Source organism: Atractosteus spatula, chromosome 9 (assembly GCF_055471065.1).
Source record: "Atractosteus spatula isolate fAtrSpa1 chromosome 9, fAtrSpa1.hap1, whole genome shotgun sequence".
In the NCBI taxonomy this organism is placed as follows: domain Eukaryota; kingdom Metazoa; phylum Chordata; class Actinopteri; order Semionotiformes; family Lepisosteidae; genus Atractosteus; species Atractosteus spatula.
In genome coordinates, this window is record NC_142714.1 from 48,348,970 (window position 1) to 48,371,378 (window position 22,409).

At 44.9% G+C, this 22,409-nt stretch overlaps 2 protein-coding genes across 8 annotated transcripts; both read right to left on the reverse strand.

Annotated features, from left to right (window-relative positions):
• Positions 1–912: 912 nt before the first annotated feature.
• Positions 913–11,420, reverse strand: znf711 (ZFX family zinc finger ZNF711). 7 transcript variants are annotated; one of them, XM_088924788.1, is made up of 9 exons: positions 11,253–11,420; positions 7,826–7,905; positions 7,271–7,369; positions 6,650–7,144; positions 6,156–6,311; positions 5,670–5,804; positions 5,280–5,417; positions 4,599–4,742; positions 913–4,263 (listed from the first exon to the last, which is right to left on the reverse strand). In XM_088924788.1, exons 3-9 carry the CDS (start codon positions 7,347–7,349, stop codon positions 3,089–3,091), a joined length of 2,322 nt encoding a protein of 773 aa, XP_088780914.1. In that variant the 5' UTR covers positions 7,350–7,369; positions 7,826–7,905; positions 11,253–11,420; the 3' UTR covers positions 913–3,088. The 7 variants fall into 7 exon arrangements, with proteins under 7 accessions (XP_088780914.1, XP_088780909.1, XP_088780913.1 ...); XM_088924783.1 differs by having other exon boundaries at positions 5,670–5,807; XM_088924787.1 differs by having other exon boundaries at positions 5,670–5,807; positions 6,650–7,141; positions 11,253–11,419.
• A 1,547-nt stretch (positions 11,421–12,967) lies between these two features.
• On the reverse strand, positions 12,968–21,859 carry LOC148828705 (uncharacterized). Its single transcript, XM_088925580.1, has 7 exons — positions 21,688–21,859; positions 20,657–20,768; positions 18,491–18,694; positions 17,661–17,790; positions 16,622–16,734; positions 15,868–16,057; positions 12,968–14,123 (listed from the first exon to the last, which is right to left on the reverse strand). The coding sequence occupies exons 1-7, from the start codon at positions 21,857–21,859 to the stop codon at positions 14,013–14,015; spliced, it is 1,032 nt and encodes a 343-aa protein (XP_088781706.1). The 3' UTR covers positions 12,968–14,012.
• Positions 21,860–22,409: the final 550 nt, after the last annotated feature.

The window sequence follows — 22,409 nt, forward strand, 5'->3', positions numbered from 1 at the left end:
AATTTCCTTGATTTCTATACTATTCATATTTCAGCATTCTGTAGCTTGTTGGGTCTTCCAAAAACATTCACCCTCCCATGCCTTTCTCATGACAAAATATTTTTAAGTGTTTTTAAATGTCAGCAAATCTGTGAAAAGAAACTAAAGAAAGAGTACCTCTGTATTTGGAAGTCATTTTTGATAAAAAAGTTGTAGTCCCACTGAATAATTTTTGTGAACATTATTTTCTTTTAAACATTATAGCATCCATATTTTAGCTGGTCAGTTCCTTTTACAGGGAGAAAAGGGAGGGGTACAGTTAAAGAAAAGGGGGCGACAAGTTGCAATAGAAACTACAGTAACTATATACAGTACTTTACTACCTCCATACAGATAAGTACTTATAAAGCAGTGCTATCACATCTCAAAAGGTTGCAGCATCTTTAAATGCCGTTTAATCAGGATAGAAACGGCATTCTGACGATCGAAAAACTATTTGAGAATGACCACGGTTTGGGGGGGGTGAAGAGTCTAACAGTACATTTAAAACAGTCTCATTTTTATAAACTGCTGATTCTGGCAGGATAAATATGGGCTGAATCCAGCATTTCATTCAGCACAATGAATTCTGAAGTGCACCTACAGGAACTGTTCATGACTCACAAAGATTAACAAGTGGCACATTTCCATTATTTTTATAATAGAAAACATACCATGTAAACAGGTTTGAAGCAGGTAGGAAGGTAGGAAGCAGGCGAGGCTTGCCTTTGAATCAAAATCCAGTTCTCTACCCTGGTAAGCCAATTCTTGAACCATTATTGATCCTATGATTCATTTTCTACTGTGCACACCACAAACCTCCCCCTCCTGGCCTCTTTCATCAACTATTTCTGCACAAAATGCGTTAAGAAATCCAGGGACATGAACAGAACATTTCTTTAAAAAAATGATGTACATTTATTTGGGTTACTCCTTTACCAGCCATCACTCAACCACAAAAAAATAAAAAATAAAAAATTAAAACACTGATTTGACCATTTAAAATAAAAGTCAAGAGATGGCTGAATGGGTTACTCTATGGCCATCTGTAGTTTATTGTAAAATGTACACCAGTTACAAAATATCTAGAAAAAAATTGCATTTGAGCCAGCACACCAGCTTGTACACTCACTGCTATTCATGTTCATATGAAGTTAATATTTCAGCAATACAGGGTTCACTTAGGGAAGAATATGATTCCTTTTAATAGAAATAAACTGGGGGTCAAACATACAAATATTTCAGGGGTTCAAGTAACTGTTCAGACCCTGTCCTATCCCACTGATGTTAAGTACAATGGTCCTTTAAGAACTGAACATGTAAAGTACATGAGATGCTGAACACAGATATATATCTATAAAACAGACAACATATTATTTGTGCAACAACACAGAAACACGTCTGGGAAATTCCTTAAAGGTAAGCAATTTCAAAAGGAGGCAACAATGTAAACACTCATTTAGTTGACTAATGCACTGATCATGGACTGGTAGCACACACTAAACCCGGGACTTTCAAAAATTGTGAATTGGTCTGAAGTACTGACACTAAGAAATGTTTATATGCAATTGAAAACACTCAATGACAGGCAAGTTTTGGGATTCCAAATACCTCAGAACTACAGAATTTAATTTAAAAAGGAACAAAACCGATTCATATAGTATTGAACAGATTGAGTTTCTGTACCACTGAGAATTCTTTATGCTTTAGTCACTGCTTTAAAACACAAATCCTGCTCCCACTACTGTCGAATAAATTAAAAATAATCTTGTTGATCCAATCTAATTTCTTTTCCTGACACCGTTAAATAACATAAGATTCACAACTAGCAACTCGTTTCTGAAGAGCTAGGGGAAATTTTGTAAAAAAATAAACTGAATAATCCAGTGTCACAGTGTATTAAAAAGTATTAAATTCAACAGGCAATTTTAGTGTAAGGCATGACTGACCTACCACTTCCGAAAATTAACGGTTATATAGTGCAATGTAAAATATATATATATACACACATATAAATTGACATTGTACTATTACATGGAGAAAGTGGATACATTTGGATTTTGGAGGGAGTAAACAGGATCTGAGATACCAAAAGTCAGCTTCAGTCATTCAAGTCTTATTCATTTTAATACATAACAAATTCAACAATCGCTTAATCCGTGTGTAGCACATCTGCACAAGTGAGCTGATTGTAGTCCTTAGGAATTAAGCCAGTGCAATGAGACAGTATGCAACATTTCTTGTACAATCAGGTGGGAAGGAAGGTAAGCACACAGGACGAGAGTATCTAAAGGAAAGATATCAGAAACCTGCTTGAGATGCTGTGGAAGCCTGTTGCCAGTTACTGGGAATATCTGGGGGTCTCATTCGATTATAACTACAGGTTGAATCTGAAATGGCGTTACAAATTTAAGATTATCCCAAGCAGAACGTCTGCATATCTGACACATGAACACTGCTTAGGTTTCTTGCTGAATATTAAACAGATACAGTATGTTGTGCAAAGGCTGGTAGAGACAGACTTCCTAGCATGTAAAAACACATTTCCTTCGGATGACAAAAGCAGCACTCCCCCAAATAAAACCTAACGAAGACCAGAGTGAAATCCATTCGACGAGTTCTCTTGACATACCATCTATGAGCACCACTCCCAAAATGAAACCCCACACATTAGTTTTCTGTTTCTCGTTTGCATTAAATGCGCAAGGTGTAATAAAAAAGGGACATTATTTGAACCCCTGAATGTTTTAACAAGTGATTCTTTTGCAGCAAATCAAAATGAAGGACTGGAGAAAAAAAAAAAACACAGCTCCCACAACCCGCGCCCCACCCCCTCCCCTCGCTGACTCTTTAATACTTTTCTTTTTTAGTTTTGCGGTTTTAAGACGTTATTTTACATTTTACAATTCCTGGAAAAGGCGTGAATCAGCACTGACAAGGAAAACGTTTAATTAAAATTTTACCATCATTTACCATAGAAACTTCGCGCCCCTTCCCCCCCTCGACCCTTCCCCGAGTTTATCCCAAATCCAGAAAGGGCCGCCGAGAGCCAGGAAGGGGATGCGCAACATTACATCACGTCTTTGTGGTGCCGCATTATATGTTGGTTCTTTTCGGAGGGCCTCCTGAAGCCCTTCTTGCAGTATTCACAGCGGTGCGGGTAGTCCTTGGTGTGAATGGATATGACATGCCGCTTAAAGCCTGATGCGTCCGTAGTGTTGTACTCGCAATACTGGCACTGGTACACTTTCCGGCCACTGTGAGTCTTCATGTGCTTCTTGAGTTCGTTCTGCTGCCGGAAGCCCCTTTTGCAGCGTTTGCACTTGAAGGGCAGGTCCTTGGTGTGGACCGACAGGATGTGGCGGCTGAGCGTGAAAGGGTCGGAGATCTTGAAGTCGCAGTGCCTGCACTGGTGGACCTTCTTGCCCTTGTGAGTCTCCGAGTGCTTCTTGAGCTCCGAGGGCCGGTGGAAGCCCTTCTCGCACACCTCGCACTTGTGCGGGAAGTCTTTGGTGTGCACCGAGATGATGTGCCGCTTCAGGTCGCTGGAGTTGGTGCTCTTGTGGTCACAGTGCGGGCACTGGTGAGTCTTGTGGCCCTGAAAGATCTCCGTGTGTTTCTGCAGCTCCTTGTCGTCGGCAAAGGCCTGCGGGCAGTGGCCGCACTTGTAGGGCAGGTCCGTGCCGTGCTTGCTCTTGATGTGAGTCTTTAGGTTGGACTGGTCAGCACAGCGGAACTCGCAGTGCTGGCACTGGTACGGCTTCTCGCCCGTGTGGGTCCTCATGTGCTTCTTCAGCTCCGAGGGGTGCCGGAAGCCCTTGGCACACTCGACGCACACGTGGGCAAAGTTCTTGCTGTGGACGGCCAGTAAGTGGCGGTTGAGCAGGCCCTGCTCAGCCGTCTCGTAGTCGCAGTACTTGCACTTGTGCAGCTTGGGCTCCTTGTCGCGCAAGATGAGCTTGTTGGAGCTCAGGGGGCTGGCCTCGCGGTAGCGGCGCGTGTACTCGGTGAACTCGTGGATCTTCTCGTTTTTGATGATAAGCTTGTGGCTCTCCAGGTGGTTGTGGAAGCTGGCCTTCTTGTTGGTGGTGAAGTCACAGTCTGTGCACTGGTACTTTTTCTTGAACATGTGGTCTGGATGGTTCTTCATGTGCCGCTTCAAGAAACCCCTCGACTTGAACTTCTTCCCACAGATGTGACAGGGGTAGACTGTCAGAGGCTGCCCATCGGGACCAATGATCACCGCTGAGGAAAAAAAGGTAGTGGACAGTGTAACAACTGCAAAACAGCCCACAATGTTAACAAAGAGTAAGGCTTTGTTCGGTGTGCAAAAAATGCAAATTGCCAAAGCCTACCAATCAAACATCCCAGCAGGGCTATCTCGGCTGTTCCAAGATCGAATGTCTAATGGGACTTTAAGACATGATGGTCTCATATCACACTGAACCAGCAAGAAACATTACAACAAAACTACCCCTCAAGCTCTTCGTCACAAGGCCCGCTCAGCTAACTGCTTTATGTAAAACAAAGCACAAGGCTTGCACAGAATGTAAACGATCAGAGCTTGGAGGGACCCTTACCGGTCTGGCACTGTCGTGTCTCTCCCCTCTTCTTCTTCTTGGCCTTTTGCTTGAGAGCCCTGCTGGTGCTGATGCTATCGCTGATCTGCAAGTACTGAGTGGCTGCTCCATTCTTGTTCTCTAACCTGGTGTCAAGGTTGTTACCTGGTCAGGAGAGAGAATACAGTGGAAAAACCTGTTCTGAAACAGACCTAAGACAATCTGATTCCTTGGTGTTTTATATTAACTACGTGTGAGAACTAGATCAATAAATTTTCAAAACTAATTTCATAACAATATCAGAAATAAATTACCCTTTCCTTTAGCTTACATATTGTCCAACTAGTTTTGCTTTGCACATACACAGGCTATACCTGAATTTCCTGCTGACTATCTTGAATCTGAAGCATTGTAAATTATCATGGTACATGTACAAACTTTTTATACCTACCCTTCACAATAAATGTTTATTTTTTAAAGCCAGCCAATAAAAACAGCAAATAGCAATACCAAACTCATCAGGAAAGCATTAGGGCATTCATTTCAAAGATCGCAATTTAAACGTCTCCTCTTCACAGCAGACTTTCCTGTGTGCTAAGATTTGCAGGAAAAAATAAGACATCTTACAGGGCTTTGGTTTGGTATGTAAAAGAAACAATTAAATTAGTGAACCCTGAGGTATTAGATTGCAAATATATTTACCATATGCAGCTGCCCATGCCACAGGAACAAACGTCTTGTTAACCGTAGAATCATCCAGCTGAGTCTCCTGCATAGCGGGAGCCTCCTCTTCTCCGACAATCACTTCCATATAAACCTCATCTGCAATCTCTGCACAATCTGGACAGGAATGGAAACAGGAACTGAACCCCCCCCATGACATTCGGGTTTAAGCCTCTAAAGGACTCAGCAGGACCACGATGGACTTTATAGAGTCTCTCTTTTTATATGCAGACTTAGGCTTTTAAATTGTTAAATTAGGCTGCACGGATTTAGAATATTTATCACCCGGGACAAAAAAACAAAAAAGCAAAACAAAGCAAATCAAAAGCATGATGTCAAGAAGGCAAAGGGAACTGAGAATATACTGACTGATATCTTCGTCTTCCTGAGAGGTGTCCTTGACTGCCATATAGACCATCTTCTCCCTCGGCAGCCGTCCCACACTGCCGGGCTCCAGCACCGCGTGGCCATTGTGGAAATCGCTCTCCGTCACCACCTCCGTGCCTCCTTCACACAACAACAACAGTTCTCAAGACCTCCTTACTGCATCTCAAGAAACAGTGTAGGACTGGCTTCTTTCAAATTCAGATGATAAACACTGTCTAGACGTTTATACCTACATTGGTTCTTTTCATATAAAATGTCTTGCAATAAGGATGCAAGATTAAACTTATCAGTTTCAGTCACAGACCAGCCATTAAAAAGAAGATAAAATTTCAAAGGATTTAAAGTCTACAAATTCATTTTATAAACTATTTTGAGCTAAAACTATTTTCATCCCTTTGACCCCTGTCATTCACACAACTGTTTTGTGTGCAGCCTGCAGCACAGTACAGTGAAATACAAATGACTCACCTATTTCAACATCATCTTCTGCTTCAGCCTTGAAAATGTACACTTTTATGACCTCTGACCCGAACCCGTCTTCTTTCGAGCCATCATCCTGCGTCACCTCAGTACTGATCTTCAAGGGCGTGTTTCCTATGTCCAGCTTTTCCCCCACATCATCCACTGTCAAGAAACAACAGGCGTGTCAACCACACACATCTCCCAGCACACACGCAGAATCAACGAACAGCTTCTAGACTTAACTCTCTACAGCTGCCTAGTATCATCCCAACAAAGCAGCTAAAAAATAAAAATTCTAACTTCTAACTAAAGAGATGCTAAACACAGCCAGGGCAGGAGGACAGGAAAGGCAGATGCCTGTTTCATGTCCTACACTTCGAAGGACCATCACTTAAAGGAAAGCGTTAAAGCAATTATCTTATGAGCTTATGAATCCATCACTGACAAGTTGCAGTGGTCACACTGACGAGCAGCCCTGGTCATAAAGTAAAGACACTCACAGGAGATCATCAGGTAGTCCTCAGAGGTGCTCTTGCCATCTTCATCGTCCTCCGTCTTTATGGTGACAGTAGAGGCCGGAACACCCTCATGCGCCTGGATCACGGTCTCCGAGTCCGAGTTTGTGACCATGACCTCCTCAGACACCATCTCGTGGCCCAAGTGGCCGTCCTGATGGGACACGAGGTCAGCCACGAATACCTGGTCGGGCACGCGGACAGACTCGGCGATGAGGTCCGTGGTCAGCACGTGGTGGTCAGAATCCAGCGCCTCCTCGATGGCCACCTCGGCCCCCAGCACGGACTCTGGGACGATCACGCCCTCCGCGGTCACAACGTCGCCTTGTCCAATCTCGGGGCCCTCCACCACTTCCGCCTCCAGCCCGTGCTCCAGGGTGATGCCCTCGTCCGTCACCACGTCGGACACCAGCACCGCCTCCGGCACCGACACCACGATGTGGTCTCCATCGATGTGGGCCATACCACCCATGCCTGCTACTGAGAGAACAAATCAGCCAGGTGAACCTCTCTTAAAAATACTTAAAAATGCAACTGCAGAAAAATGATCAATTGGAGCTCGTACCCCAATTGCATCATTATTTAGCTCTGCATTTGGATACTTACCGAAGTCTTGCATTATCATTGTGTGAGGCATTTTCGAATCCTGCGACTGTAGCTCCAACCCCCCTCCTCCTTGGTCCATGTTCTTTGAGATCCCAAAAGCTTCAGAGCAGAGGAAAAAGACAAGAAGCTCCATTTCTTCCAGTCTTTACCAAACACGAAACCACTGACGTCTGCGCTGTAACTTAGCATCGCCAACAAATCTGAGATACTACACTGCTGCCTGGTTATTGCTGCCCAGTTTATGTTATATAAATGTCATTACTTAAGAACACTACAAATTCTCAGTGGGCTGACTGCTCACAAGGAACGCCCTGACCACTAAAGTCAGGTCCAAGTCTCATTCTCAACAAGACTGGTTTTGTTTTTGATTCAAGACGCATCAGCCAACACTGGCCCTCCTACAGATAAACTGAGGTGCTAAATCTTTGTCACCTTACATCTGTCACATTTCATCCTCAATCAATAATTTAAGCCGTGTTCCAATAAGCCACCGTCCATGTGCCATGATTGGATTCACAACCACCACAAGTAATTCAGAATAAATGTCAAACCTACCTTCACATTTGATGCAATGTTCTCTAACAAAACAGAAAAATATTTGCCAGATTCTTTTCTTGCTTCAAGGAGGTAGGTACCTAGGAGAAAGAAACGACCCGGTTTAAACAAAGCCACTTGGCCAAAGATACTGAACGTATACAACAGTTCCAGCTAGTGATGAAAGATCACACAGGTAGGAACAAAGATGTTTCTTTTTAGGTTACACACTCAAGTGCAGTTTTTAAGAAAGCCAAAACGCTACTCTCACGTACTTACAGAAAATTCACTGCACATGGTGTTAACCTCAGTTAAAACTGTATTCTATCTGGCACCAACTGATCAGCTCTGCTAGCAGCCAGTAGGCTTCCAAGACATAATACTGGAGCAATTCCATCTCTACACACAGACAACGTGAAAATAACTGCTTACTAAGGACATAATTACATGGCTTAGTATTCAGCTGCAGACTGCCCCATATAAAGTGACTTGTTACGAGTTAATAGGTATCACTGTGTCAATCAAAAAACACCCCTGTGAAAAAAATATTTCTACATGGTCTTTCAGTAGTGAGCCATCCTTGTAGGTGCTAGGGTGGCAATGGTGATAAAGTTTAATGGTCCACTGCATTTACTAATGACTTAAATATCATAACTTAAGTGTTTAAAAGTCTATAATGACTTAAGTCTTTCAAAGTCTCTACATATCATTGCTGTATTTAAAATGACCAGGTTTCTCAGATGCATACCTGCAAGCACTTTCACTCACACAGACTTTTCTAAGTACTTAGAAAACAAGGCCATTATTTTTTTGTCTGTGTTAAAAAGACAATTTAGGCCTCCATCTAGGGAATTTCTACCCAGACAAAGCGAAGTGTGCTCGCATCTAACTGACATCCTTTCAGCAACGATGGTGTGATGCGATGAGCACCACCACATCACACCAATGAGGCAAGCCTGCCAGTGAACAGCATGAGAAGCCTACTGCAGGGGTCCCTAAAACAGTTACTCTTACAGATCACCTATTTCTAAAGAATGGCAACACCTGTGAACTACTGATGAACCGAGCATGTTACCTATACAGTTAAGGGAATGCAAGCCCTTGAGCGGGACAAACCTAGGTGATCTCAAAATAACTTAATTTTGCAAATCACCCGTTTATTTGTTCACCATCGAACTGATCCCTTCTTTTAGTTACTGGCGACCAACATAACCTGCTGGACCAGGCCTCTCCAGGACCAGGGTTGGACATCTCTGATCTAATGTACCAGTACCTGATAAGCTAGAAGAAGTTGATTAACTGGTTCAATTAAGCCACTAATTAGCTCACTCCTGTCACTACAAGGCCAGCTGGACTAGAAACTTGCAGACACACTGGCCCCGCAAGAAAATGACCGAGTATTAATGTAATAATCTCAGTCCTTATTATTATTTGGGGTTCCTTTTTAAAAATGAAGTCTCGGGATCTTTTTAAAATTGTGGTCTTTTTCACTGCACAGATTGGACAATTTCCGAAACGGACGTGATCAAAGATCACATTATTGGGCTAAAGGCAGAAATATTAAATACTTTAACTGTAACAGTACTGAGCTGTAAATGTAGCTTTCTGTTCTGTCTTCCTAAACCACTCCACAAAGGTACGTTAAGGTCAGTTTCGCAATTAATCAATTCTCAAAATAAATGGAGTGCAGTAAATGCTACTCAAATATTAAATCGGAACCAATAAGAGCCATTTATCGCTTTATTACTGTTATTAGATTTAATGTTTTTCTTTTTTAAAAAAATACCACGTTTTCAAGTTTTTCTGGGGTTCCAGCAGAAGTTACAAACAGAAAACAAATCAGGAAATATAAAACATACCAGTGTGTTAAGAAACATTCATTTTTAAATACAACTAATTACAATATCATGAAACCCCCAAATGTAAGTAAATTTACCCAATCATGGGGACGTTACGTATCACTGCTCTGGTGTTTCATAATTTGAGTTTAGAAGCAGACTGCGGTTCGGAAAGCTCATAACTACAAAGCTTTGTGTCCTAAGGTTGCTCATGGTTGCTGGAAATGACAAATGAGGACATGTGCGACAGAAATAATGTTTCTAACTGCTGCAGCATAACAAACATCAAGAAGGTAAACATCACCAGTCACGCTGTGGTTTAGCCCGCCGAGCCAAACAGAATATAAAACCGTGCAATTTGAAAAGCTAATAAGTTTATTTAAAAACATGACAAGTAATATACACAGGTCTTTGTTCTTCAAATGCGATACCAGCCATGCATAAGCAGTGCAACAGCAGTGACAGAATGCAGCATGTGTACCACAGGTTAGCGCGCCTACCGCCAAAACAGAAAATGCACGCCTTCTTAAATTCATTCATAGAATAGAAGTGCAAGTTTAAAATGTGTCAAGTTGAAACATGTTTTTTTTTGTATCCATCTGACAATATAAGTAGGCATTATCAGACGAATACAGAAAAGACGGCTTACAATATATTAAACACACAGATTTGCATTCACACCTACACCCAAGTTTGCAGGTGCGATCGTTTGCCCAGAAAATATTTTTAAAAAAGACACTCGTGCATTTGAAATACATTCTGAGGTTGACGCAAACGCCAAGAAGATTCGTGTGTTTTGTACTTTTAAGGCAGCAAACAGATCCCAATACACTGATGTTGCACATTAACAAAAAAATAATGTATTTAACTGCGCTAATAATGAAAGGGATTACTTTTTATTTAAACGCATGAATATGCCTATTAATCAGACTTAATACAGTCCTCATATCGCACACACTGCCCTTCTGCTCTGCCCCTGTCAGTCTGGCTGCCCATAGCTCCCCGCTGCAGACAGAAAAACATGGCGGCTTCCCTTCGCTAATTATCTGCAGGCGGGCTGCCACCAGACACTAGATCGTTAGTCCACAGAGCACGTCGCTACACCCTGCAAATGCACAAGTACAGGGCCCTTATGAAGTCGCGATTCGGGTCTCTTTCAACTTTATTTCACGAGAATCCCCCAACACCGGTGCTTTTTGAGACGTGAACGTGAACCACCCGGAAAGACGACCTCAATGCAGACGAAGCCGCTCTGCGACAGACAGCCAGCCGACATTTTGTTTTCCGCCATTTTCTACCTCCTCCTCCTCCTCCTCCTGAAGCAAAACCCCGATTCCTCTCGACGCGTCTGAAACGTTACCTTCGCGTTTCGAAACCGCCGGCACGGCTTTCTGGGCGCTCCCCGCGACGCACGTCGCATCTATCGCACTCGGGGGCGCAGGTTCGGCGCCGCGGTGGGGAAAAATACGCGGGCGAGGCTCAGGCCGCTGCCGCCTTTGTTGTGCGGCTTAGCGAGTGGGATGAGCGAGGCCCCAGGCCGCGCCGACTGGGCCCCGGCCGCCCCGCCGCCGGCCCCCTCAACGGTTTCCCCTCGCGCAGACCCCCTTTACCTGCCTTCGAATTCCCTCCTTTCGGCCTCGAGGAAGGTTTTCTCCCTTCTCCCCTTTGTCTCGGGACTGTTTTGCTATTTTTTTCCGCCGCGCGGACTCCGAGGCCTGCACATTCTGGATTCTCGAACTCTCTTTCCCAGGCCTGGACCAATCAGGCTGCGCGCTGACGGGAGAGAAGAGGGGAGGGAGGGGGGAGGAGGAGGAGGAGGTGGTGGTGGTGGAGGGGGGGGGAGAGCACACACAGCGCGCGCGGCCTCCTCCGCCGCAGATCCCCGTCTGTTTACGTCACTCGAGTGAGCGGCTCCCGTGCTCTTTTCTGGGTTAGACGCTGCAGGGCAGCAGCGCGGAGGAGCGACTCCTCGCCATAGAGACAGAGCGGGGGAAAATGGCGGCTCCGCTCTTTGCTGATGCTGCCGGGTGAAAGACTGTGCTGTCGGTGCGTGTGTGTGGCTCAACCCCTTCCCAGCCATGAGCGCGCTCGGAATAGGGACGGGTTTTATTGATTTCTGATTAAATGATTTCTAAAAGCCTTGTGGGCTGTTAGCTTGCAGCCTACCCACGTCCAAATCCTCCTGGGGCTTTAAATATACCGGTATATTTTAGATACGGATAAATATATCACAGAATTGTTGGTTTTTATTTGCCTGCAACTATATTCTGTCCCGTTAGGAATACGCCGGATTTTTTTAAAAATCGCAAAATCTCGATTTTTCATAAAGAATTAAAACAGACCTCCTCTTTAAATAGCCATTTAAATTAACTTCTGCGAATTATATTTTTAGAAATGAGATCTAGACCTGGTACGTAAACATTACAAACGAGAAACTATTTTAAGCGATTTTTTTGTCGTTTTTCCTTTTTGGCGAAATTTTTAGATAAACTTGTCATTTAAAAAAAAAAGGCAGCGAAGAGTGTAGTAAATAGCCGATCGCTACAATGAATCGGTAACTGAGAAAATTACTAGAGCCTAACACAATTTAGCATATTTATGGAGCACATAGAGCGGCGTATGAAGCAGACGGCTCGGTGAATTAATAGTCGGGTAAATGATAAACGTCAAAGATGCTCGGGTGGGTGGTGAGAGGCAGGCAAGCATGCTGGGAAATGTAGTCCTGCTCGGGTTGGCCGGGGCGGCACCAGGAGGAGAGTGTAGTACAGGCTGTGGAATTCAATACGTTTCCTAGGCAACCAGGCTTTACGACACCCCTAGACAATCTTGGCACGCCTTTCAGGGTAAAATGAGGACATGTTCTTTTGCCAGACAGGTGCATTTTTAAAAGTCCCCGTGTGTTGGAAACCAGCAGGGTGAAAGAAACTTGGCTTTGAAGTGACATATCAAGGGAAATGAATCCGTTTTCTCTGAAGGGAGTGCTCTGTCTTCCCCCAGTCCAGGCAGAGAGAAACTGGATAATCAGTGATGCTGACCATTTAAGATCTGTGGCTTTATTGGGGACAAGGAAAGCCCTTACATCTGTGAAATAGTCAAGAGAGAACGATATCATCCCACAGAACTCGCAGTCCTCAACACGGTGAACTGCTTAACCAACAATAACCCTAGTGGAGGGTCAGTGGCTCCTAATGCAATCGGTGCTTGAAAAACATCACTTATGACGTTTGACAGCTTTCTCAAGCCACTGCTAAGCTTTCACTGTGACAGCGAGAGCTTGTGAAAACAGAAAACAGTATATGCCAGAAATGAAAATCAAACACTCCTCTTTATTGGCTGTGCGAAATACTGCAGAAGCACTGCACAATTTATTGTGAAGTTTCAACACATGAAATGTCAATTTAAGACAACAAATTATCCCACATATCAAACATTTTTTTTTTTTAGTTTCAGCTGAGGGTTAAACAGTAGGTACAGTATTATTAAATACATCTGATATAGCATAAAGACCAGGAAACGGGAGATGCAAGGAAATGTATTGCCGTGGACAGCTTCCCAGAAAGAGCTCCGCCTTCGAAAGAAATTGTTAGACTTACTTAAATGTCGGGTTTAGGCAGGTTTGTGCGTTGAGAACAAATTTGCATTCTTAACACGTCTGGAATTTGCTGCTCGGCATTAATCTAGTTTAAGTGAACACTAATCCCTTAGTTAAACACATGGCTCTAAAAAGATGAGGTTAAAAAGAAGTTAATTTTGTGCGTGTGTGGACTGGCCACCCCTCCAGCGTGGGGGGGGTACCCCCTCACACCCTATTTTTCCGGGAGAGGCTCTGAATGGCTCCCACCCACTCGGGGAAGGCACAGCTGTCTGGTAACGGACTGGGTGGGAGACGCGTGTACTGTTCAATATTAAATGTCTAAAACTTATAATAAATTATACTTACTACTACTACCACTATGACTAATTCCTTACAGTTATATAGCGCTTTTCTCGACACTCCACTCAAAGGGTTTTACTGGTAATTGGGAATCCCACTGTCACCACCAATGTGCAGCCACCACCTGGATAATGGGATGGCAGCCTGAGTGCGCCAGTCTGCATGCCACACACCCGCACTCGCAAAGACAGAAAACCTAATATGTGTGTGTGTGTGTGTTTGGAAGTGGGGAGTTAACTCTCTCTGAACCAGAAAATCAATCTTCCGAATTTTCACGAGACATCAAGTCACCGGTGTGTTTTCCACCACAGCCCACAGCTCTCGCCAACATGAAGGCTTCAGCTTGTCCTGTCATTCTGGTTTGGAAGGGAAAGTGCATCCGGACGCAACCGTGGAGAAGCCGAAGAGCAGCGACCTCCCCTCTCTCTGGGGGACCCTACTGCTGTCTGATCTGGGGCCTGGGCACCTGCATCTGTGTGTTGTAGTCTGACTGGGGGTACCCAGGTGTGGCAGCACCTCTGTAAGGAAATAGGGGCACAGCACCTCTCTGCAAAACAAAACCAACACGTCTCACTGTCAGCGTGACACAAAGAGAGCAGGGTCTTCCCTACAACACAAAGAAGAGAGCAGTATTGATTCGGGCTCCGGACTGGTAACTCGAGGGTTGTGGGTTCGAATCCCAGGCCAGACTCTGCTGTTATACCCTAGACGGGGCACTTCACCTGAATTGCTCTGGTAAAATACCCACCTGAACACATGGGAGCAATGTAAGTCAACTTAGAACAAAGAGTCAATTACATTAATTAAAAATAACAAGAAAAGGCACTAATAAAGACAGATGTATGTAGGGCATGCCATCTCTATCAATCAATCAAAGTTTGATCAAAGTTACTGCAGCAGTAACTGCTGGCAATGAAATGTCTTTATAATGTTTTTTATAAGATCACTTTATTGGCCATATACAATTTTTTTCTTGTATTGGGAATTTGTCTTTTCGCATACCCCAGCTTGCTGTCCATGAGACACAAAGACAGAGAGAGAAGCTTGGGGTCAGAGCGCAGGGTCAGCCATTTACACAGCGCCCCTGGAGCAGTTGGGGTTAAGGGCCTTGCTCAGGGGCCCAACGGAGTAGGATTCCTCTGCCGGCCGCGGGATACGAACCGGCAACCTCCCAGCCACAGGAACAGATCCTTAGCCACAGAGCCACTTATTCAAAGTCAAAGCTTCATTGCTATGGAGATTGATTCCATAGATTGATCTTTAGAAATAAATCAGCTAGCTAGATGTTTTCTTATTCTGATATGTTTTTTAATAAATCTGGAATTACCAACTATTTTTGCCACATGGGTAATTACCAGCAAGTCACGTGATCAGTTGCCAAGCGTTTGTGACAAGTGTGCAGGCCCCTGGACTGGGAGGTGGTGTGTAGGGTACCGCAGGGACCTGTGCTAGGACCACTGCTTTTTCTAATGTACATCAGTGATTACGACTTCCTTATTGTGCTAAAAAGCACTCTGCCACCTGGGTAACTACATGTATTGTGCACACATTGTTCAATCTCACATTTTAAAAACAAAAATTAAAGAAGGGTATGCTTCCAAACTCTCCATTACTGCTTCCCTAACAGCTCTTTTATAGGCCAGTTCATTCAAAATTACATTGTGCCTTCCACATTTCAACATCCCTTTTCATTCACGATCTCCATTCCAAGTCTCACCTTCCTTGGCTGAGTTTTAAACCAGTATCAGGTGTGTCACTACGACCGCCTCACTGTCATGACAGCATGCCACTTCGTACTTTGTGTGGGGTTTTTTCAATGATGTTCATTAAGAGCACCGAGTCGTGTAAGGAGTTCCCTGCCGTGAATAATTGCTTAATTATAATAATGATAATAATTGCTTACACTTATATAGCGCTTTTCTGGACACTCCACTCAAAGCGCTTTACAGGTGATGGGGAATCCCACTACCACCACCAATGTGCAGCCCCACCTGGATGATGCGACGGCAGCCATAGTGCGCCAGAACGCTCCCCACACACCAGCTCTCAGTGGGGAGGAGAGCAGAGTGATGAAGCCAATCCATAGATGAACAGCCGCCTGTTCATCTATGACAATAAACATCATTTATTGTCTGTGAACAGCCGCCAAGACAATAAAGACTGCGTAAGACAGCGACACAAAGCAAGCGCCTTGCACTTCATCTTCCTTGCGCATTCTGCGCTCGGATCTCTGTGGTCACTTGAGCGGGACAGCTGGCTGATGTGCCGTAAAGATGCTTGGCCATACCCACCGGTATCGCTCTGTGTCCGGGAGAGGGCAGTGCGGACTCGTACGCCGTGTCCTCGTCAGATCCATCAGACAGGTTCTCCCGGGGGTCCCTCCGGACCGGAGGTGCGCCGCTAGGAAACTGAGGATGGGAGAACCGGCCCTGCGTCGGAACCTGGTCTTGGGTCCGGTCCTGGGTCCGGTGGGGCAGATAGCTGGAACCGCAGGAGAACAGTCAGCAGGAGAACGTGCAGCTTCCCACTCTGCCCGTGCATTCAGTTCAGCTGCTGCCCGCCTTGTGAGCCATTCAATTAATGGTTGATTGTCCCAGTTAAAAAAAACATCAAGCCATCACATAGCTGAACGTGGAAACGTTCAACAGCTCCTGGTCTGTGCCTGTTGAAAATAAATTCATTTTGCGTGAGGACCATTTTTTCCTCTGGAAAGGCTTCAGACAGCTGAATTCTCACTAGTCAATGAGCAATACACTATACAAATTACCATATAGCGTATTTTACAAGAGATGGCATTACGTAACATCTCACACCTAACAGTACGGGCTACATGGTGAATACTGATGCTGTACACAAAAAAATTCTGAGGTGTCCGTTTGCTACCAATATAAGTGGTGCTCTATTTTTTCAATGTCTAAGTTTTATTGGAGAGTTGTTTTTTCATCTGAAAAGCCTTGGAGAGGCACGGTAACCACAGCGTTGCTGTATGTGGCTGAAGGGTCGGTATGCAGCTGTGTGATGAATTCCTCAGCACCGCCCCCTCACCTCCTTGGCCAGCCCTGGCCATGAACTGGGGGGAGCTCTCCCTTGGGGGCCAATGGTGGCCGATTATCTGGAAGGGGGGATTGCAGGTGTGTAGCCTGTGACCGTTGGATACTCTGGAAGGGAGAGGAAAGGTTAACAGACTGGCCCCGTCAGAGACTTACACCTTGGCATCTTCAACCCTCAAAAACAAAAGGAGCTGAGATTTCCAGCAACACTGTAGCAGGGTCCTGCAGCAATCCCAGGGGATTAATGTCGGAACAGAGATGAAACAAGACCCAAGGACTCAAGTGGAGGCTCAAGGGAGACAATGTGGGGCAGAAATCAGGAAGCACTTCTTTTCTTTACACAAAGGGTTGCGGGGGCATGAAACTGACTGCCTGGCCTAGCAGCATCTATGAATCCCCTTCAATCCTTCAGGATACAGCTGACTAAGATCCTTGGATCAGTAAGATGCTATTTTATTATAACCAACTAAGCAAGGTGGGTTGGAACACCTCCTCTGATTGAACCCGTACTTGTGTTCTTATATACTCCAGCTGGAGGCCCAGTCATGCACAGTATAGTGAGTATTTCAGCACTGCTAAAACCACTGCAAACACTGCAGTAGCAGTATTCCAGTAATCTAATCATTTTTTTTACATTTTCTGTCCAATAGTGTCCTCTAGAGGTCTCTAGTGTAAGTGCAATCTTTTCGCTCTGCTCAGAATCACTTGCAGTCACTTGTCAGGACTGACTGTCCCTGACTTCGCATTCACAGCCTACAGCAGTATGTTCTTGTGTGCAGTCATTTTGACCAACCTTTCACTGGGAAACTGATCGCTCTATACAAGTGTGAGACCTGCATGTTGTATCAGAAAGTATTATCAGCCCAGAACTGTCCAGCACGCATCAGATGGTATGGGGGCACTTAGCCAGTGGGAGCACTTAGACTTCTCCTCTCCCACATCCACTCATCTCTGAGCCTAATCCTAGTCCTGATCAAAAGTCTCCCCCCCCCACCCTCCAGGAAAATAGTGTCTTTGCTTAGCCTGTTTCCTACCGCCCTCCAGGGCTGCTCATGCTGCCAGTGAGAACGTTCCGGCTCAGGATTGAAGACAGGATTGGAGTATGGATTCACTGCTACGGGCCTGGCTGGGAGGCTCGTGGACAGTTTGGGTCCTTTGCTTTGCCTAGAGGGAACAGGGGAAAAACAAACCAAAGCAGGGAAACGCTGAGTGCTTTGCAGCAGAAACGCACAAATACCACCGTGGAGCATATTCCATAACCCCCAGAATGCACCTCACTATGGAAACATGCCTATTTATTTATTTGTGTGTGTGTTGGTGTGGGAAAAGGTGATGTGTCACAATCTTTGTAGTATATGAAAGTAACAAAAGTTAATTTGACCTGTGACCTTTGGCCATTTTACTGTCTCAGGAAGGCTGGAAGTATTGCTAAGGATACCAGTCATACTGGTTTCTCACTGTTCTCCCCCATTTCCCCTGGTAAGCGTTATAGGAGCATAAAGGCACGAACTTCCAGATTCAGAGACAGTTTCTTCCCACAAGCTGTCAGATTACTGACCTCTACCTCTACTGATCGGCTCACACTGATGTTTTTTTTTAAATTGAATGTTATTTAACTTGTTGTTGTTGCTGCTTCTGTTCTGTGTTTATGTTTTTGGTGATTCCTTTAATGGCTTTGTATGGGAGCACACTTGCGAATAAGCACTTCATTGCACTTGTGCATCTGACAAATAAACTGACCCGGACCGAACTGTGACCTGCGTATTAATGCTCAGTGCATTAGTCAAGCACAGCCGCAGAAAATAAAAAACAATGATGTTGAGGGCCCTGTTTGCCATCTCTCCCGCTGGTCCTCAGCACTCACCTCTCCTCCTCCGCCTCCGGGCTCTTTGGCGCCCTCTCACACAGCCGCCAGTAGTGCACGCACTGGACCGCCACTCCCACCAGCAGCGCCAGGCACAGGCCGGGCAGGGTAGCCACCAGGATCAGGGTGGTGGTGCTCCACTCCTGCACACAGCCCGTTCCCAGATACCAGTAGTCGACACCTCCCTGTCTGTAGTTGTTGCATCTGGGGAGGGGCAGGCAGGCAACACGCAAAGAGGGGTCTTTCTTTTAGTGATTCACACTGCGTAAGAGAGGCTAGAAACAAGAGCAGGAGTCCTCCCTCCCGCTTGGAGTGAGCAGCTCATTGATCCGAAGATCTTCGACCCTGAGAGAAGCCAGCAGCCAGGGTACGGGCTTCTGTCACATGGCCGGGAAGCGAGTTCCACACTCCCAGTTCATATACACTGCACCTACCCCCTTTCGATACATTCTCTTAATAAACATTGTCAAAGCCTATACTCCTATTTTGTCCGCTAAGAGACAAGTCCGGAACGATTGGCCGTTTGAGAAAAGACGAGCACACAGCCGAGCAATCCTGTCAGCCTACGTCACGGCCCGTGCCAGCACCAGAGTTTTTAGAGCCTTACAAGCTTGAGGCCACAGCCGTGTCGTTTTTTCTTTCGCATGGTGTCTTATACACGTTCCAGGAGGCAAATGTCCTCCTGCGATGATCTAATGTCTGCGTGTGTGTTTCACACACAAGAGAACAGGATTCGGACGTTGCTGTGCCCGGGGCTCCGCGTAGAGCTGCTGTATTCTCTTTGCTGTTATTCGATCATTTAGGAACCACTTTTGCTGGAGACGACTTAGACATTATTATAGGAATCTGGAAAATAATCTTAGAGATAATGATAAAAATCACGGGTATCTGGAATAATCTTTGGGATTGTAGGAATATGAAATGATATGGAATATGAAATGATCAAGATTAATCTAGATTAAGATTATAAATGATCATTGAACTTGTGGAAATCTAGAATAAAATAAGGAATGCTATAAATACGGAATAATCTTAAGAATTATTATAGGAATCACGGGTATCTGGGATAATCTTAAGAATTATAGGACTCTGTAATAACTATAAAAATGATAGAAATCTGGAAATAAAGAATTTTACATAAACTATAGATATCTGGAACAAGATATCAAGTTACATTCTTGGAGCTGACATCCTCACTTTCTTCTATAAACAGCCGGACCACAAAGATCCACAGAGCAAATAAAGTACGCTGCCTAGAGGGTCTCGTCTCTTTTTCAGCCGTACTCAGGCTGTTGTGTTCTCAGAGACGCCATTGGGAAACTGCACCAAAAGGGCACCACCAATACAACAGAGAGCAATGGAAGCAGGAGTGAATTATGGAATGGTTCTTTCAGTTTAAAAAAAAATATACGGTGCAAAGGTTATTGTACAATACTGATCTGAAACACAGTTTACAACAAGTGATACAATCAAATACACAGAGATTTAGAGCAGCACAATATCCTAAGATATAGTTCAAGTCGGGAGCCGCGCGAGCAGGCGTAGGCTTCAAAGGAATGAGTTAAAGGTTGATTCCAGGCTGAAAAGAGAAGAAAGGAGAGACGTCCCACCCGAAGAAGGCTCCACAGCTGAAACGTTTCTTTTTTTCTCTTTTCAGCAGCGAATCAACCTTTAACTCGTTCCTTTGCAGGCTAGGCATGCTCACGCACTGAACAGGTGGGTTTTGAGTGAGCTTTTAAATGAAAGTGCACAGTTTTGGTCTGTAGGCAGTGCTTTCTGCAGCGGGTGACATCTTTCTAGGGTTTCCCAAACCCTAGCACCAGGGGGCGCCCTGTGTCTGCCGGTTTCCATTGCAGTTGAGCAGGGACGGGCAGCTCTGAAGCTCTGAAGGAGCGAGGTACAGTACGGGGCTGATACCATTGATCACAAATCCCTCTCGTGCATTTAGGAGCTGTTTTGGACAGTTTTAGATAGAAAACCCACCCAAATCGGCTAGAAAATCACCCAGCCGGAACAAAAGCTAGAAGACACACACAGACCCCCCCCCCCCCCCCTCCCAGCAGGACCAGGGCTGGGAGTCATGCAGCCTGGTCACATGCTGGGGGGGTCGGGGTCTGTGGTGCTCTGTACACTCTTCCTGGCCGGGTCATGCACCTGAACTCTTACCTGCAGAAGGGCTTGTGATCCTTACAGAAACAATTCCCTCGGTCGGCCACACACCCTGTATACTGCAAAGCGTTTTTGCATTCGTTGAAGTCCTCCACAGAACCGCAGAACGCTGAAAACAGATCCCAGACACAATGGAAGGTGAGAGAGCAGGAAGAAAAAGAGAGTGTGTCCCATTTTCGGTTTCAAGCCTGGAGCTTTCGGAAAAGCATCTTACACTCCTGACAAACCAGTTGGAAGCTTCATATGTTTTCCTTTAAGGAGAACTTGTGCCCAAAAGGACTTTCCAGGTGAAAGAAGGAGCTCTTTCTGTCTTTGGATGTTATTTTTCTGCCTGGATGAGCTCTGATCACCTGTGCAAGCAGATGATTTTATTTTTAAACATTTTTAAACAAGGCCTGCATCTACCCTTTTTGTAGAGCTCATTGGATAAAACCCCCAGATAATTCAAATAACAACCCACATCTCCAGCAAGTACAATGAGTGATCAAAACAACGATCAAGAGGGACTCTGAGAATGGCTTCATTTGGAGTATTCACAATTGTCACTTTAACATCTGGAATGAGCATCTTTGTTTTCTGTGACATTTCTGCAGAGAAAACAAACTCATTCAAGCTACCCAGCTGGCTACAGAGAATGGTTTCAGAAAAGCAATCAAACCATCTTTTTAAAAGATGTGACAAAAGCCAACTGTAAATGAAGGTGCCTACAATCACCGCTGCATTTATATAGATGTACCATAACTACTGTAAATAATGTTTTCACATACTGTGTCTGTGCCGTGTTTGATCATACATTAAGTGCTGTACGTTAGTAGCTCAACCTGCTTTTACTACAGTATATACGGTATATACGGTATATGGTATATATATGGTATATGTTATAAAAGGATCAGTGTCATCCAGCACGATCCTACATTTCCAAAAAGACAGCTCTACACAAAAATAAAAGTAGGTCTTTGTCGTTTGATCTGGTTTTACTCCCCCTGAAAGCTGTGCCCAGTTATAGAGAAAGCAGCGGGTTTCCTTACCGTCTGGCGCGGCGGTGGTGCTGTTTCCGAAGGAAGAAGAGCTCAGCAGCAGGACGAATCCCAGCACAAAGCACCAAGCCATGTCTCCTCCTGCCCAGATAGTGCCCTCTGCCTCCGACAACAAGTCTCCAGCTAGATCCCAACACGTGCACTCACACACACAGACATACATATACTAGGCCAGCTCCAGGGGCAAAGATCACCTGTTTCCCAGCTCTGAAAGTGCTGACAATTATTAACCTTAATTGCAATTCCATTTTTCTTGTGTTTCTGACAGTTAAAAATCTGTTTTTGCTTCCTTGCCTTCTGTATCTGTTTCCAGATTCTCCTCTCTTCTCTGATGCTCCAGAGCACACCTGCATATTGCCCTCCTTCCAGCCCTTAAGATAACAGGTATGGTTTAAAACACGAAGCCTTAAGCATTGATACATTCGTCACCTCGCAAATCCTTGCATGAACAATCAATTGCTCAGCCACTCACAGGGAAGGTGAGCAGGGTATAGGCTGTGGTGAGACGTCAGGCTAGGTTTACCCTGAAAATGACGTGTTCTTGCAGCAGTAGTCCAGCTCGGCACCAGACAAACCGCAAGTCCGAACACATGGGGCCTTCGCTTGGACGAGGAGCCAATGGGGAGAACCCGTAATCTGGGGGGATCCTGGAGCTCACAGATTCCCGAATCCCCCCCTAGAGTCAACCTGAGCTGTCAATCACACAATGGACT